Source organism: Chinchilla lanigera, unplaced genomic scaffold (assembly GCF_000276665.1).
Source record: "Chinchilla lanigera isolate Chin_1 unplaced genomic scaffold, ChiLan1.0 scaffold00038, whole genome shotgun sequence".
In the NCBI taxonomy this organism is placed as follows: Eukaryota; Metazoa; Chordata; class Mammalia; order Rodentia; family Chinchillidae; genus Chinchilla; species Chinchilla lanigera.
Window position 1 is genome coordinate 163,103 of NW_004955439.1, and position 17,352 is coordinate 180,454.

Below are 17,352 nucleotides of genomic sequence, written 5' to 3' on the forward strand. Positions count from 1 at the left end.
GGAGCAGCCCCGAGCTGTGGCTGGCCAGACGGGGCGGCTGGGCGGGGGGCGCCGCAGCCCGGCCGGCGGAGATGGGCACGGAGGCCAGCGAGGGCATCACTTTCTCCGTGCCACCCTTGGCCTCCTCGGGCTTCTGCACCTTCCCCGAGGGCGGCAGCTGTCGGAGGGGAGGAGCGGCGACGGTGACGGAGGGCGAGCCAAACCCGCTGCCGCCGCCACCGCCACCCGGCAGCTTCTGGAACGTGGACAGCGCTGCAGCCCCCGGCCCCGGGTGTCCCGCAGCCGCCCCTGGGAGCAGCGCCACCCGCTGCCGGGGCAGCTCGGCGAGCGGCGGCGGCGGGCGCCGGACCACCGTGGCGTATGTGATCAACGAGGCGAGCCAGGGGCAGCTGGTGGTGGCCGAGAGCGAGGCCTTGCAGAGCCTGCGAGAGGCGTGCGAGGCGGTGGGCGCTACCCTGGAGACTCTGCATTTTGGTAAACTGGACTTCGGGGAAACCGCGGTGCTGGACCGTTTTTACAACGCAGGTGAGTGTGTAGCACGTTTGCCCTCCTCGGCGGCGCGCTGGGGGCCCGGTTTTCCCTGGCCATCTTGGGGCGCGCGGAGAGGGGGGCGTAGTTTGTTTTCTTTCTGCGCAGGGAGTGTGCTTCCTACTTCTCGCCCCACCTGGGGGCAGTGAGCCGCGCTTCGTGACTTCACCTTGCGCTCGCCGCTCGGAAGAGAATGTGCGTTTGTGCGTGCAAGAACCAGTGTGCGTTTGTGCGGGACACCCACTGATCTCCCGGGCGCTGGAGTTCTGGGGTCCATGGGGTCGATTTGGAAACCTGTTACCTAGCACTGCGAGTATTTGCTCCAATCAGCTCTTCTCCATTCGGGGTGGTTCCCTTCTCTTAGGCTTGGCGGCTCTTTTCCCTCTACACAAACCTGTGATCCTTTTAGGTAACAGTTTCCTTTTCGTGGTGTAGTTTTGAGAGTGTAGAAACAATGGCTTGTGCCACGCAGCCAGCGGCACGCATGAGTTTGCATGTCCTGTCCCGGTCTTTCCCAACCCAGTTAACCTTCAACAAGTTTTACTAGCTTGGATTTCCCATCTCTTACCAGTTTTAACTTTCAAGTAATTACTTCACAAAGTATTAACAGACACTACTGACTTAAATTAAATGTGTGTGATAGCTTGGTTAGGGCCAAGACTTTGGTAAAAGAACCTGTTTTTTGTTTTTTTTTAAATTACCCAGATGGTGTGGTGGGCTGGAAAGTTTATAATTTGATATTATTTAAAACGTTGATATGCTAATGATGGAGATTATTTTGGCCATTAAAGTGATTGCTAGCATTATTCTGAAAAAAATGTATCTTTTCAACCTATCACAGATTTCAGAAAGTGCTAGGCAGTTGTAGTCCTGGAGCAATTAGCTGTTAGCAAATGTAAGGCATGATTACATGTTATTGAAATTAACTGTTAGCACCCTATAATCTAATGTGGAGAATATAGACATATTTATTTTTTTAAATTGTGGGTGGAAACCCTGGTTTACTGGTTTCAAAACAATATACTTTTGGCATTTGTGATCATATCTTTTATGCTTTTTATACACCAATCTCATTTTCAGTTCTGGTTCTCTGCAGCCTCTTCAAAATACCTGAAGTAGGCTTATGTCAGCTTTGGAATTTGGCCAAAGCTGAATATTTTAAGAACAAGAAGAACTTCATGTTAAGTAAGCCAGACTAAATAAACCAGGATTTGCTGGTTCTGGTATTTTTTCCAGTCTTGGGCTTCATAACTGCACATGAGTATAATATATCATAACTTGGTTCCTTGGGTGGCTTGCTATAAAAAACACATAAACATAACTTTTCTAAAGTTATAGAACTCATATTTGGATTATAACTTGAAGGGAGCGTTAAAGAGCTGAAAGATATGCGAGGAAATTACCCAGCTAACTACTTGAGCCTCTTTTTATTGCGCTGATTGAGCATTTTGTTCCTAGGGCTGTAGGAAAAAAACCTTAAACTCTAAAACTGATTTGAAAGAATCCTTTAACGAGGCTGTCTTTCTGAGGTTCTCTAAGTGCTATCGCTGGGAAAGGCAGCTGGCCATACACAATGGCTGAGGCACAAGGATAAGGAGTTTGAGACCAATGTGAGGGGTGGTTAGAAGGGAGCTAATGTTTAAACTGTTACTCATTTAATTATCCAAATGAGCTTGGGAAGGAAGTACTTACCTTTTATCATTTAGATGAGAAAACCAAGACATCCATAACTGGCCCTAGGATTCATGGGTAATAACTGGTCAATGTAAGACCCTATTTCAGGTGCTGCCCCTGAAGGACCATGCGTGGGTCTGGCTGCCTCCTGTTAGGCACACTGATGTGCTCTCAGAATCAAGGGAAGCTCCCCATTTGGGATCATGGGATAGAGATCTGGCATTTCAGGGCAGTGAGGAAAAGTGAGGAAAGCAGGCTGTGGGGAGACCCTTGTTCCTGGCCAGTGTCTCGCCTCATGGCTTCTTCCAACCTAGACAGGCCTGGGTTTAGCTCCTGCCCGCCTGTTTGACATGAACTTTGTGCCCTCTCATTCAGCATGAAGATGTTACAGAATGGCAACGGTGTTGTCTTCATCTACACTTTTCATTCATCTAGACTGAGGGCTGTGGAGTTCAGTGGTGGTATAACTTGTTTTCCTCTGATGTCTATAGGAGATTTGCCTTTTGACCACCAACTTTTACTGCCAAGGGTGAGACAGTAGATGTTTTAGACTTTGCAGTGTCTCACAACTATTCAACTGTGTCGTGAGAACAGCCACGATGGTGGTTGTGTGCCAATAAAACTTTACTAGCAGACACTGAAATTTGAATTTTATAGTTTTATGAAATATTATTGCTTTGATTTGTTTCAGCTGTTTAAAAAGGGGAAAACCATTTTTGGCTTGCAGGGTGTACAGACACAGGTAGCTACAGGCCCTTGAACCGTGCTGACCTTATCTCTCTTCTCACTACCTGCACTTGAAAGTTGAATCATTACTACACAGGGGGAAGAACTCTGCCCCTCCAAGTAGAGCTGAGTTTTCATCCCAGCTCTCCTGTAAACCATGTCATTGTGAGGAGGGCCCTTCATCTCCTCTAATGGCGATTCTTCAACTGTAAAATTAGCCCTGGGGTAGAAATGGGGAGAAATTGAACTAAATTTCTAAGATCTCCTCATTTAATTTAATTCTTTAAGACAAGGCAGCACAGTGTTCTAGGGCAGAGCACTGGAATGGGAGTTTCAAGGTTTGGACTCTGGTCTTGGTTCTTCTCTTATTTGAAGTGAGTCACTTAAAATTTCAGAAAATAGTGGAAAGTTGAAATGATTGGTATTGGAGGTTCCCTCAAGTTCTCAGATTTTGTACTTTAAATTCACATTACTCCTGTGAGTGAGTCATGTCAGCCCATAAAGATTCATTCCGTCCCAGTTTGAGAAGCTCAGGGTTGGGGAGCAGGGCAGTCTGTGCCTCCGCTGTCATGGTGTCTCTTTGAGGGTTACACAGAAGCTTTAGGCTCACAGGGCACAGCTCTAGAATTACAGTACGGGTAGGTGAACTCAGGGGCAGCTTCCTGAAGGGGGCCGCAACTGGACCTAGATGGAAGAGTGAGCAAGTCCACCTATTCAGGGCATTGTCATTTACAGAGAAACAGCTCAACTTAATGGAATGGGGGGTAAGAATTTAAAGCAAAACACGGAGACATTTTTGCAAACTTTGCCTCTCTTTTCATACAGGTGTTTTTTGTTTTTTTGGTTTTTTTCTGTGCTGGGAATTGAATTTAGGGCCTTACACACACAAGTGGTCTACCACTGTTTTACTAAAGAACAGATTTTACTTAAAGGTTTTCACTGATTTCCGTAATCTGTTATTTAACTATATTCTAGATTGTTCATCCAATGTACCTGTCATTCTGAAAGGCGAAACTTCATTATTAATGCTTTTGTGAAAATTCATCTTCCTTACATATATAAGAGATTATCTCTAAGAGTTGGTGAATGCCAACCTAACCACATCCCTTCCCAGCCCTTGCCTTGTAGGTAGCAAAATTCTATAAAGCTAAGAGATTCTATAAAGCTAAGAGATGTCAGTGATACAAAAAACATTTTTAATGAACATAGCCATGAATGTCGAATACGGATTATTATTCCCTTACTTTGCTAAGAGGACACTAAACCATAAAGAAGGCATATGCATTCATTCAGATAAAATGATTTCAGATGGCTAATTGTTGCCAGGAGCATACTTTTCCTTAGGAACAGTATTAAAGGTGGTAGATTCTGGGACTAACCTAGAAAAAGCTCTCTTTACTTAGTTTATGGAACACATTCATCATTTTAAACATTTGGGACAATTATGTGTCTGAAACCTAAAACCAGGTCTTTGAATATACCTTTCTCTGTGTTAGATCAGTGACTTTCTGCTTTGATGTAGCTTTTGGTTGTATCTTGACCAGATGTAGGAGGAGTGTCAATTTGGATTCATGGCAGTGGATGGGCGTGGAGGCCGTGGAAAGGGCTGCCGAGAGGAGAAGGATGCTGAGTGAAAGAGGAGGCTATATTAGCAGGAACCATTAACACTTTTAGTTCTTTAAGCCTTCTTCCCTTCCTAATCAACATAAGGCCCTGACTTCCTGCTCATATAAGACCTAGGGACCTTACTTGGCCTGAGGCCACCTGCCTCCCAGTTGGTGGGCACTGGATTAGATTGGCTGCCCGCTTCCTCTTTCCCTGCCACCAACCATCACATCCGCCTGGGCCTTCCTCCTAGCCTGGCTCGCTGCAGATTGCAATCTCTTATTACTCAGCCTTTCACCCTGTAGCAGTAGCAATAGTGGGGAACCGGAAGGAAGCACACACTGGCATTCTAACATGAAATATTAAGAACTTAGCTTTTCTATTTTCATCCATGTGTGTTTACGCTTTACTCAAGCTCCCGATGCAGGTGGCCTTTTGCCATTTTGCCAGGGAGACATACGACCTTTCTGGTCTTTGGCTCTTCTTTCTTCCAGCACAGTTCCTTAGGACTTCCAGTTTTATTTGGCAGAATGAAACAAAACATAACTCTTGTGTCTCACCTACCCCAGACTAAGTTCTTGAAAGTTTTTTAGCTGACCTCCACATTTCTGTTTTCAAATCTAGCAAAGCTGTCGTGTATATTGTCATGTACTTTGAGGGAGAGGATGCACAAAGTCTCTATATCCAAAATAATTGTTCCCTTGAGCCAATTTTTTAAAAAAGATTGACATGTGCTTGCCAACATTTTAATTTTTCTAAGTAAGGATATAGAGAAAGAGAAAACTCATCAACCAATCACCTACTGCAGTAATTTATTAAGATGGAAGGGTGTTTTTAGGTTAAAAACAGTTTGGGGAGCATAACCTTGGAATAAAGGGTAGCCCTTTGCATACAATAAATATATAGAAAAACTCAGTATTTATTATGCATTTTCCCCATTTCACCATGGATTAGTGGAAACTTTATCACGCCAGTCAGCAGAGCAGTGTTTGCCAATCTTACAGCTTCTTTCCACTTTGCAGTCATGCTACTTATGGAAACAGCCTTAGTAAGATTATCAAGAGAGCAAACAGAGATACGTTCATTAAAGGAAAAAAAGACGCTGGTTCAAAGGGATTTTAGAAGCTGTCCCTGGGAGGTCCCACATCTGGTATCTCTGAGCTTTTCGCTTTGCTGGCACACCACTGGAACAGCTGTTGCCACTCCGTACAAGCCCAGCGCACTATGCTTCCTCTTGCTTTCTTGGCTAACTGATCTGTTGAGGCAAAATTATGTTTCCTAAAAGAACTTTACCAGAAAATTAGAAATGAAAAGGAAATCTAAAATGAAAACACCAAAATACAAAAATAGATTTATTTTTAGAGCACTCATTTCTTACCGCAGCCAACTGCAGATGGTCCTGACAGAACCTGCTTCCCAGGCCTTTGGGATCCCGGTTTCCTTCCTCAACGTGGTCATCGTTGGTCTGCTTGAATCAGTCATTAGTTGGTAGTGCAAGCTGGTTCCATCTTCGGTGCAACGTGTTCATAAGAGCACAACACGGAGTTGTTTCTTTAGCGCTGTGGGCTGGTGGCAGCCTTCTGGGAGTTTGATGCTACAGGTCAGTTCCCCTTTGGTGGCTATGAGGACTGTGCCCTGCTTCCTGTTGCAGGGACCGACCTGGTTTTGGGCCTGTGCAGTTCCTGTTTCTGTTTACAGGATAAACTTGGTTTGTGGTTTCTTTGGGGAGCAATGGGAGATTGACAAGTGCAAAGTCCAATGAATGTGCACGTGTTCCCACCCATTGCAAGGTACCACGTCTGGAACCCACTTGGTCCCTTCAAGCACCACCCAAACTGGGAAAGTAGAAGCCATAGGAAAATATGTTGTTGCTTAGTCCTCCAGAGCTGACAGTAGGCTATGAAATGATGACCCCTTCCATTGTATCACCTGTTTCCCTTTCTGTAACCTGTGGGGGTCTCACCATAGCCTTAGAATGTTCCAGCATTCACCAGAGAAAGAGAAGAGCTGGAAGTGAGGGAAATGTGGAAGAGGTGGGCAGTGCTGCACAGCCGTATCAGGGAAAAACTGGGGATCACAACTTTGGGGAAGGTGTAGCTTTGCATGTGTGTGCTGGGATTGAACCTAGGGCTGCCTATGCATGCTAACCAGGCACTGGGCCACCGGGCTATACCTTTAGTTTGGGAAAGGTATAGCTCAAAGGTATAGCTCAACCTTGCCTTCTTATAGTGTGGAAATAGGTAGGTAGGGAAACTGGCTATGTTTAAGAAAGATACCTTATTTTCAGGGAATTAAACTAAACAGTTTAATTAATAAAATTAAATAAAATTTGCATAATTCTGTTAGGGTCCCAAAAGGAGAAAAATGGAAATGAAGGTGAAATGATAAGTTGCTTGAAAAGCCATTGATGACTCTCACACACAGGTTTCTTTGGTTGTTTTAGTATTTTAGTTTTCCTTCTGGCTGGAGATATTTATTAGAGAAACCGATCAGAGGTAGAAAAGGAAAATATGAGACAAAGCTGATTTTCAAAGTTTTGTCTAATTGGTTCAAAATTTTAAAATTGACTACTTATATTTTTTGGTGAGTTTTAATTGTAAGTTTTTCTCTTTTTTTTTTTTCCCCCAAAAGAAAACAATAAAAACTAAGTTCTTAACCCAGGCTACATTTGATAATTTCCTGGGGGAAACAGGAGAGACAATTTAAATGTTAAACACATCTCCTGCTTAGTACAACTGTTGGAGAGCAGATGTGTGTAACTTAAATGCCACCGAAGCTGTACAGGGTAGCAATAAACATTCCATTCCAAGCAAACCTTTTCTTTTACAGTGGTTAATCGATAGTGAGGAAAACAGTTGCCTTTGGTATATGACTCACAGAGGAAGAAAGTTATATCCCTTTGTACAGGGAGTCTCTAGGTGTAATTGTGACCAGTTATACTAATGTTTTCCAACTTTTGGCTTCTTCCGTACCTGTGGACTCTTCCTGAAGAGAACCACTGGGGAGAGCTGCCCTAGAGAGTATCAGAGACTGTCAGGCCTTCTTCCACTGGCCTCAAACCATATAAAACAAAGTATTTGCCTAAGCTAGAGAATCCTTCCTCCACTGAAAATCTTGAGGACCACTGCTTCTTATTTAAAAAGCCATCCAAGGGAATTCATGTCTCCAATGCCTTGTAAGGTCACAATCAAGTTTTCTACTATGTTTGTTGTGGCAAATAGTAGATTAGAGCTGGGACAGGCAGGACCAGAGTGTGATTTATGGATTCAGAGCCCACAGCTTCCACCTCCAGCTAGGCATTTCCCTTTTTTAGCTTGGTCTCAGTGATGCTCAGGTGAGTTCATGTGACTGTGTCAGAATGATCATATAAATATCTCTTGTTCAGTGCTATGTCCCCCTCCTGTTTTGATCTTCTTACTACAAGATGATCATCTCTGTAAAAGAGCTAGATGTGGCAGTATAATTATTTAGATTTTATAGTTGGAAAGGGTACACAATTTGGTTTTATTAAATCAAGTGATTGAAGAGGTGTCAGAATCAGTTTTTCAACTACCAAATAACCCAGATGATTTTTCCACTAGACCAAGTTCTCCCCTGAAATGAAAAACATTCAAGCGTATATTCTTTTTAAGAGGATCAGGTATAATGTGTTGATCCGTGATGGTAACATTATTATGAGTATGTGTCATACTAGGAATGCTTAATTTCTGGTCCCTTCTTGCTAACACATTTCAGTGACTTCTTAGCAGCTGAATGACATTTTTCTATCAATACTAACAAAGGAGTGTCACCTTTAGGCTAATCCTGGCTTCTGTTGCGTGGCTTTAGACTGTAAGATGGGACTTTTCCAAATAAGTGCTGGGCTGTTTTCTAGGCTTGATAATCAGATGGACTGCCAAGTGATAAACCAAAATAAACTTTTCTCTTGAATGGTGAAGAGAGGTAGGCTTCAACAAAACCTTGTCTTGGTTCTCTGAGAAGTTTGGACTCTTGAGTCTGATTCACTTTGCCTTACTTCTCAGTAATTCAGCTCTGTAAGCATTTATTAATTGCCTGTGATGTGCCTGTTAGTGCAGCATAGGTGCTGAAGAATCTCAGACAGAAGATATAACTCTTCAGGAGAGTAAAGGTCTATGTAAAGGATGTCATTTGTGGGAAGGTGGATGCACCTTGAGACCATAATGTTTAGTGACATAAATCCGCCACACAAGCTTAAATATCACCTTGTTCCTCTTATATGGGAATCCCAGAGTATAAATAAATAGAAAAATAAAAGATAGATAATGAGAAGTAGGGAGGTAGATCATTCCAAAGGAAAAGGGGATCAAGACATGGAAGGAGACAGGATGGAGGGAAGGGAAAAGGGATGAAAAAAAAAACAGGAATTGGGATGTGTTATGTATATGTATTAAGTCCACACATGGGATGTACACACTAGGTATTGCAAACATATACAAAAGAAAAAAAAAGTAAAGTGGAACAAGGGATGGATGGAAGAGGGAGGGAGAGAAGGAAAAGGGAATGAAAGAAGGAATTAAGGTGTGTTATGTACATGTACCAACTTCCCACAAGGAATGTAAATATTATATACTACACACATGTACTAATAAACTAAAGTAATAAAGATGTAGGATATGATTGAAAAATATGGTGAATGCTTAAATGAAGGAAAATTTTATTACAGTAAAAGATATATTGCCATAAATCCTCAAAACATTTCCCCTTGCTTCCAACACGTTTATCCCATCATTCTTCCACTTTCTGAAGCAGTTCTGGAACTACTGTTTCATGAATGTCTTTAGATGGGCTATTGTGGCTGCATTGATGTCCTGATTCAATTCAAAATACTTACCTTTCATGGTCTAAGGGGAAGAAGCAGAAGTTGCACAGTTCTAGAGCTAATGAATAAGGTGGATGAGGACACACACTAGTGATTTTATAAGCCTGCCTGTCTGTCAGATGGCACTCAGCGCCAGCATTCACTGTATTTTTTAACATTCATTTTATTGGTACACTTTAGATGTACATAATAACATTCATCATATGGAATTTGTTTCTGTACATGATATATCTTGATGCTTTCCCCTGCTTTCCTTCCCTTCCCTTCAACCCTTCAAGCCCTCTTCCCCTCCATATTTACAAAGCTTTGCTCTTTTTTCTTCTATTCTTTTTTTCCTTCCCCCTCCCTAGTTCCTTTTCCCATTTGAACATTTTCTTCCTATTTCACAATATCTATTTTACATGTTGGTCCTTATTTAGCCTTTCAGTTTCTCACACCAGAGAAACAATGTGATATTTGAACACTTGTGCCCAATTTATTTCACTTCAGTGTTTAGTTTCAAGATGAATCTGAATCCATTTACCTAGAAATGTCTCAAGTTTATCCTTCTTTATGGTAGAGTAGTACTCAATTGTATAAAAAGATCATACCTGCTTTACCCATTCATTGGTTGATGGGCATTTGGGCTGTTTGCAAGATTTAGCTATTACAAAGTATGCTGGTATAAACATAGGTATGCATATATCACTGTAGTATGATGCTTTTAATTCTCTAGGAAAGATACAAAGAAGGTGAATAGGTGGGTCAAATAGAACCTCTAGTTTTAGTTTTTTAAGGGATCTCCACACTGATTCCCACAGTGGTTGTCCTGCTTTACACTCCCACTAACAATGAAGAAAGGTTCTTTTTCCCCATAGCCCCACTGGCATTTTTTGTTGGTTAATTTCTTGATATTAGTCATTCTTTCTGGAGTGAGTTGGAATCTCAGCATTGTTTTAATTTGCATTTCTCGAATGACCAGTGATGTTAAACATTTTTCCATATATTTATTTGCTGTTTCTATTTCTTTATCTGAGAAGTATATATTAATTTCAGATGTCTATTTTTGGATTGGGTCTTTACATTTGGAGAGTCTGATTTTTTTGAGCTCTTCATATATTCTAGATATTAGTCCTTTGTCTGAGGAACAGCTGGCAAAATTTTTTCCCACTGTTACTGGTTTCATTTGCTGTGCAAAAGCTTTTTAATAAAATGAGATCCCAGTTGTTGATTCTTTGTTATGCTTCCTGTGCAATTGGGGCTTTGTTCATAAAGTCCTTACCTACACCTATGTCAAGAGTTCTACCTATTCTATCTTCCAGCAGATTCAGTGTTTCTGTTTTCATATTTAGGTGTTTGATCCATTTTGATTTCAGTTTAGTGCATGGTAAGATATATGGATCTAGTTTTAGTCTTAGGCATGTGGAAAGCCTATTTTTCCAACACCATTTATTAAAGAGGCTTTCTTCCAGTGAAGGTGTTTGGCCCCTTTGTCAAAGGTAAGGTAATTGAATATGTTGGTAGTTGTTTCTGCATCTTCTAGTCTTTTCCATTGATTCTCAGGTCTGTTTTTTTTTTTCTAGTACCTTACGGTTTTATCACAGTAGTTTTGTAGTATAATTTTAAGTCAGAGATTGTGATGTCCCCCTAACTTCTCTTTGTTGCCCATTGGTTTTGCTATTCTAGGTCTCTTTTGGTTCCAAATGAATTTTAGGATTGTTTTCTCTAATTCTATGAAGTATGCTATTGGTATTCTGATCAGGATTGTATTAAATCTGTATAACAGTTTGGCCATTTTCACTACATTGGTTCTTTCTACCCAAGAAACGGGGATATCTTTCCATTTATGATATCCTGTCCTATTTCAGAGTACTATAGTTTTTAATGTAAAGATCTTTTACTTCCTTCATTAGATTGATTCCTAGGTATTTCGTTTTTTTTCTGGATGCTATTGTGAAAGACATAATTTCCCTAATTTCTCTCTCAGTGAGTTTGTTATTTGTGTATAGGAATGATATTGATTTTTCAGTGTCAGATTTGTATCCAGCTATGCTACTGAATTTGGCTATTAAATCTAGAAGTCTTTTGGTAGAGTTTTTGGGGTCTTCTATGTGGAGTATCATGTCATCCCTGGATAATGATGATTAACTTCTTCTTTTCCTATCCTTATTCATTTTATTTTTTTCCTCTTGTGTAATTGCTCTGCCTAATGTTTTCAGAACTGTATTGAGTAAGAGCCATGATAGTGGACATCCTTGTCCTTTTCCTGATTTTAGAGTGAAAACTTTCATTTTTTGACCATTTAATATGATGTTGGCTGTTGGCTTGTCATAGATTACTTTAATAGATTGACATAAAGATGATTTGCATATGTTGAACCATCCTTGCCTCCCTGGGATAATTCCTACTTGGTCATAGTGTATAATCTTCTTGATGATTTGATGCATTCTGTTTGCCAGTTTCTTACTGAGAACTTTTGCATCTATTTCCATTAGGGAGATTGGCCTGTAGGTGTCTTTTTTGGTTGGATTCTTCTCTGGCTTTGGTAGCAGGGTAATGCTTGCTTCCAGGAATGAGTTTGATAGTATTGATTCCCTTTGAATTTCATTAGTTTGCAGAGTAATGGCATTAGATCTTCTCTAAATTTCTTATAGAATTCAGCAGTGATTCTGTTAGGACCTGGACTTTTCTTTATTGGTAGGTTTTTAATTACATTTTCAATTGCATTGACTGATACCGGTTTATTTAGAATTTTTATATCTTATTGATTCAACTTTGGTAATTCATATGTGTCTAGGAATCTATCTATTTCTTCTATTTTCCATCTTATTAGAACAGATTCTCAAGATAACTATTAAAGATTTCTGGAATTTCTGCAAGACTTGTTGTGATTTCACCATTTTCATTCATAACTGATTGGATTTAAGTCTTTTTCTTTCCTGTTTTGGGATAAGATTGGCTATGAGTTTGTCAATTTTATTTAATCTTTCAGAGAGCCAACTCTTTGATTCATCAATTCTTTGTATTGTTTCTTAGTCTCAACTTCATTAATTTCTGCTCTGCTCTTTATAATTTCCTCCCTTGAACAAGCTTTGGACTTGACTTGCTCTTCTTTTTCTAGAAACTTGAGTTTCAACATTAGGTTTGAGTTTGGTCTGTTTTTCTGATGTGGGAATTTACTGCTATAAATTTCCCTCATAGGGCTGCTTTCCTTGCTCCCTCATATACCAGATGTTGTATTTGCATTATTGTTTAAATGTAGAAACTGTCTAGGGCTGGTGATACAGGTCAGCGGCACAGTGCCTGCCTGGCAAGTGCAAGGTCCTGAGTTTGATGCCCAGTACCAAAAAAAAAAAAAAAAAGAAAAAGACCGAAACTATCTAATTTCTTCTTTAATTTCATCTGTGACCTATTGCTTGTTCAGAAGGGTATTAGTTGATTTTCATATGTTTATGAAGTTTTGTAGTTTCTTTTGCCATTGATTTCCAATTTCATTACACTGTGGTCTGCTAATATGCATAGGGTAATTCCAGTTCCTTTGCATTTACTCAAATGCTGAAGCTAGTACACTATGAACTAGTATGTAGTCTGTTTTGGAGAACATCCTGTGTGCAGCTGAAAAAAGTGTATTCTGATACTGTGGGGTGGAACGCTCTGTAGATGTCTACTAAGTCCATTTGTTCAAAACTTTGGCATAGTTCTGATATTTCTTTGTGGATTTTTTGTCTAGTTGATCTGTCTATTTGTAATTCTGGGGTATTCAGGTCCCCCATTCCAACTGTGTTAGTGCTTATTTGATTTTTTATGTTCATTATTTTTTACATTTGTTTTATATAGTTGGGCACACTGGTGTTTGTTGCATGTATATTTATGATTGTTATCTTTCCTTTCTGATTGTTCCCTTAACAAGTACGTAGTGAACTTCTTTGTCTCTCTTGATTAGTCTTGGCTTGAAATGCACTTTGTCTTCAAATAGAATAGGTGTCCCCCTGTTTGTTTTCCAGGTTCCTGTTGCATGGAGTATTGTTTCCCATCCTTTAATTTTTAGTCTATGAATGTTTTTGAATTAAATGTGTTTCTTGTATGCAGCATATTGTTGGATCTTGCTTTTTGATCCATTCTTTTGATTGGTGAATTGAGACCATTTACATTGATGATTATAACTGATATATATTGACTTATCTTTGTCATTTTATTTTTCTATTATTGGTTATTTTCATTTCCCCTCTGTTTAATTACTTGCCTTACCTACTGGATCCAGTCTTTGGGGGTTCGTGGAGTTTTAATCTTCATTAGGCCTTTCTAGAATGTCCTTCAGAACATTTGAAGTGCTAGTTTTTTTATTTTGCACAAGTTTATTTTTAAAATGACTATAGACAAAACAAAGTAAACATTTAGCAAATTTAAGCAGATTTTAACATCTGCCCTAGAAGTGTTCCATTAAGTTTTCAGTCTCTAAACATTTTTAGTTCAGTAATCATCATCTTTGTCAGAGTCCATTACTTTTCTTCTGTTGAATTAACTCTTTTCTGTTTGTTGGCTTACTTTTTCAAGAATTTCTATTAAACCTTGTTCTGAGACCTTCCCACTTAGCTGTCCATATCGTGCCATCTGTATAAGGTAATTCTCTACTGCTTTTGTTTTTTTAGGCTTTACAAGTGCTAAGTTGCTTAACCTGGCCCAGGATGATTGATCCAGAACTTGGGCTAAGATACTGTTTCTCATTTGTGCTTCCCTATGCTTTGCTTCCTGCTGTGCTGCATCATTTGGATCCTTGTGTTCTGCCTGCAGCTCAGCCAGCCTCTGCTTCCTCAGTGCCTCCAGCTCCTTGTCTGCCATGGCACGACTTGAAGTGCTAGTTTGGTGGTCATGAATTTCTTCAGGTGTTCTTTGTCATGGAAGTATCTTATTTTATATAAATTTTGAAAGATAGTTTTGCAGGGTACATCAATGTGGGTTGGAAGTTGTTTTCTTCTATGACTTAAAATACTTTACTCTAAGCTCTTCTTGATTTAAGGTTTTATATTGGAAGTTTTCTGTGATTCTGATGGGCTTTCCTTTATAAGTGATTTGTTTCTTTTTTCTAACAGCTTTTAATACTCCATTCTTGTGTTGAATTTCTGGAATCATAACTATTATATGCCTTGAGGCACATGTTGTTTTTACCATGGCTAATTGGAGTTTCACATGCCTTACTTACTTGTATGTCAGGTTCTTTTACCTGTATGTCAAGTTCTTTTTCCATGCTTGAGAAATTTTCTGCTATCCTGTGAACAAGTTTTTGTTGTTGTTTGTGCTCTGTCATGCTTTTTTCATTGACTTTCCTCAATATTATGTTATTCTTTCTTGAATCATTTAGCAGCTGCTGGATTGACTTTTCATGGTCCCTTGCAATTTATAAGAAATCTTTCTTCTCCTGATCACTAATCACAATCCTGTCTTCTAAATCTAATATTCTGTCCTCACATTGGTTAATTCTGCTGCATAAACTTTCAGTAGAATATTTAATCTCCTGTATATCTGACTGAATTTTTTTATGGATTCCATTTCTTTCCTATTTTGAGCATTCATTGTTTCCATCACTTTCCTAAGCTCCTCTATTTTTTTTTAATCTGTATCTTTAGATTCACTAATCATATCCTTCACTATGGTCATCATCTCTGAAGTTATCTGAGAAATTATTTATGATTTCACTTTTTTTCTAGACTTGCATTCATTTGCTTTGTTACTTCTTCTGTTACCATTTTAGAGAGTCCAGGTGGGCAGCTTTCAAACCCATCTTTGCCTGGATGTGCCTTTGGTGAGCTGGAAGAGTCCGGGATTACATCTTGCTTCCATTTTTTCTCATTTTCTTTCTTTCTTTTAGTTTAATTCCTATGTTGGTGCTTGTAAATTGTTTATGGTAGGTATCTTTACTGCTAGTACTGGCGACCCTTAGGAAGAGACTACCTCTCAGAGATGTCTTCCAGATGTGGCCAGCATTTGGTTTTGAGTCTGTTGTGAGATCCTACCTCTTCAATTTATTGGGCATGAGAAACTGCTGTGTATTTTGCCTAGCCCCTTGTTCCTTGGCACTGTCCTATAGTATTGTTTTATGACCCTAAGACAGTCTCAGTCTTGGTATACAAGAAAGAACAACTGATTAGAACAATTATGTCACTTTAGTTAAAGTAGTGCAATCAGTAATAACAATAGCATCAAACATACCCTACAATATGACCAACTATGCTATTAACTTGCTACCTTTCACCATATGAACAGAATTTTTATTTATATAACCAAATCTAAAACAAACCACAAAATTGTAGAAAGTAAATAAATATCCCCTCAATATGGTGATTTTACCCTCAAGAGTTAAAAGGGGGTCAGGGAAAAATAGAGATAATGAAGAAGGATTAGAAGCAAGGCTAGAAGACAAAGGTTATGAAATCTTTGGGAACTAGTGAAGAGACAGGAGGGAAGGAAAGAAATAAGAAATAGAAACAAGAACAGAACGAAACAACAACAACAACAAAACTAGAAACAATGTTCTTAGTCACATACAAACAAGAACAAACGATCAAGAAAAAGAGAAAAAAACTAGAAAAATAAAGAAATAAATAAGCAAAGGAAGAATAGCAAGAGAAAAATGTCCACTTCAGAGCATGTCTGTGCTGTCACTGGTTGACAGAGCAGACAGACAGAGCCCAGATCTGTGTTGATTGATCTCAGCAAGCCAGCAGTAGAGTTATGGCAGTGGTGGATAATCCTAGCAAACCTGGGCCTTTAGTTCCACTGAAGTTTATGTTGCATCTGATTTCTGACTATGAGGCTAGGACCTGAGTTTTTTGCCCAGAACACTCAAGTGTTTCTTGCCAGGATGTACTTATTTCCTTGACCTGCTGCTGGCTTAAACTCAGCTATGCCTCACCCTGACACTTGAAGGTGCTAGATGGAGCCAATCCACAGCTGATATGAGTTTTTATTTCCATTTACCCCTTTCCAAAATGACTACCAGCCAGTCACCCTCTCCTTGGGGAGTGTCTGAACTCAAATAACCCACCTGCCACTGCAGTCCACAGCATCTACTGCTTTGTTCCACTGTGTGTTTCTCCATGGAGGCCTCTGGGTTTGCCAGTAGTCATCTCTGCTTCTGCAGATTTGAGCCACCCCTCCATGCCACGAGCTGGGGTTCAGGGAGAAAGTATTGCTTGCCACCTCCTCTTCACTTTCCCCATGGGCTGTAATTCTTGCTTCAGATCTTTGCTGGGTCCCAGGAACCCACTTCCCTCCTTCTTCTCTTCCTCATGTTGCTACATTCACTGTATTTTTTATCATGCCTCAATAAGACATTCACAAAAGAAGACTTCTAGAACTGCTTCAGGAAATGACAAGAATGATGGAATAAATGTGTTTGAAATGAGGGGGTGTATTTTGAGGGGGTATTAATGACAGTGTGTCTTTTACTATAATAAATTTTTAAAAATTTAAACACAGTTTTTTAAATCACATATCTGTTTCCATGGGAACAGCTGATACTAAGGAAGAAGTCAGGAAGAACCTCCTATGTTTCCCATTCCTCCCCACCCCACTAATTTGTAAAATAACTTAAAAAATTTAAGTTGCACAGTGTTTCAGTTGTAAAAAGTACATAAAATGGTATAACAGACTTTCATTTACACCCTTTCATGTACCTCCTAATAGTATAACAGACTTTCATTTATCCCCTAAAGATAATGCCTATTAAACACTTTGACATTTATTTCACTTCTCTTTTCCTCTTTTAGAGAAATAAATTCTGTTGGACAAAACTCAAAGCCCCTTTCTCCCTCATCAGTTTCCATTCCTGGGAAAGTGCTTTCTTTATGGAAACTGCTACACTGTAATTTTATAAAGTATAATTTTCAAAAGTCTAAAATCACAACTTCCTACATAGCAAGTAATTAATTCTTTTTTTAATGGGTAAACCAATAAGATGCAAAAAATGGCTTAAGAGAGAATCTGACAAGCAGACACACACA

At 39.7% G+C, this 17,352-nt stretch overlaps 1 protein-coding gene and 1 pseudogene across 1 annotated transcript in view; one reads left to right on the top strand and one right to left on the bottom strand.

Annotated features, from left to right (window-relative positions):
* Positions 1-17,352, top strand: part of Map3k5 (mitogen-activated protein kinase kinase kinase 5) — a gene marked incomplete in the record, with an annotated part of 214,421 nt that overhangs the window by 604 nt on the left and 196,465 nt on the right. Inside the window, 1 exon segment of the mRNA XM_005390462.2 lies at positions 1-525. Within this exon segment, the coding sequence (XP_005390519.1) occupies positions 72-525 (454 nt within the window).
* Positions 13,750-14,191, bottom strand: LOC102020485 (annotated as a pseudogene).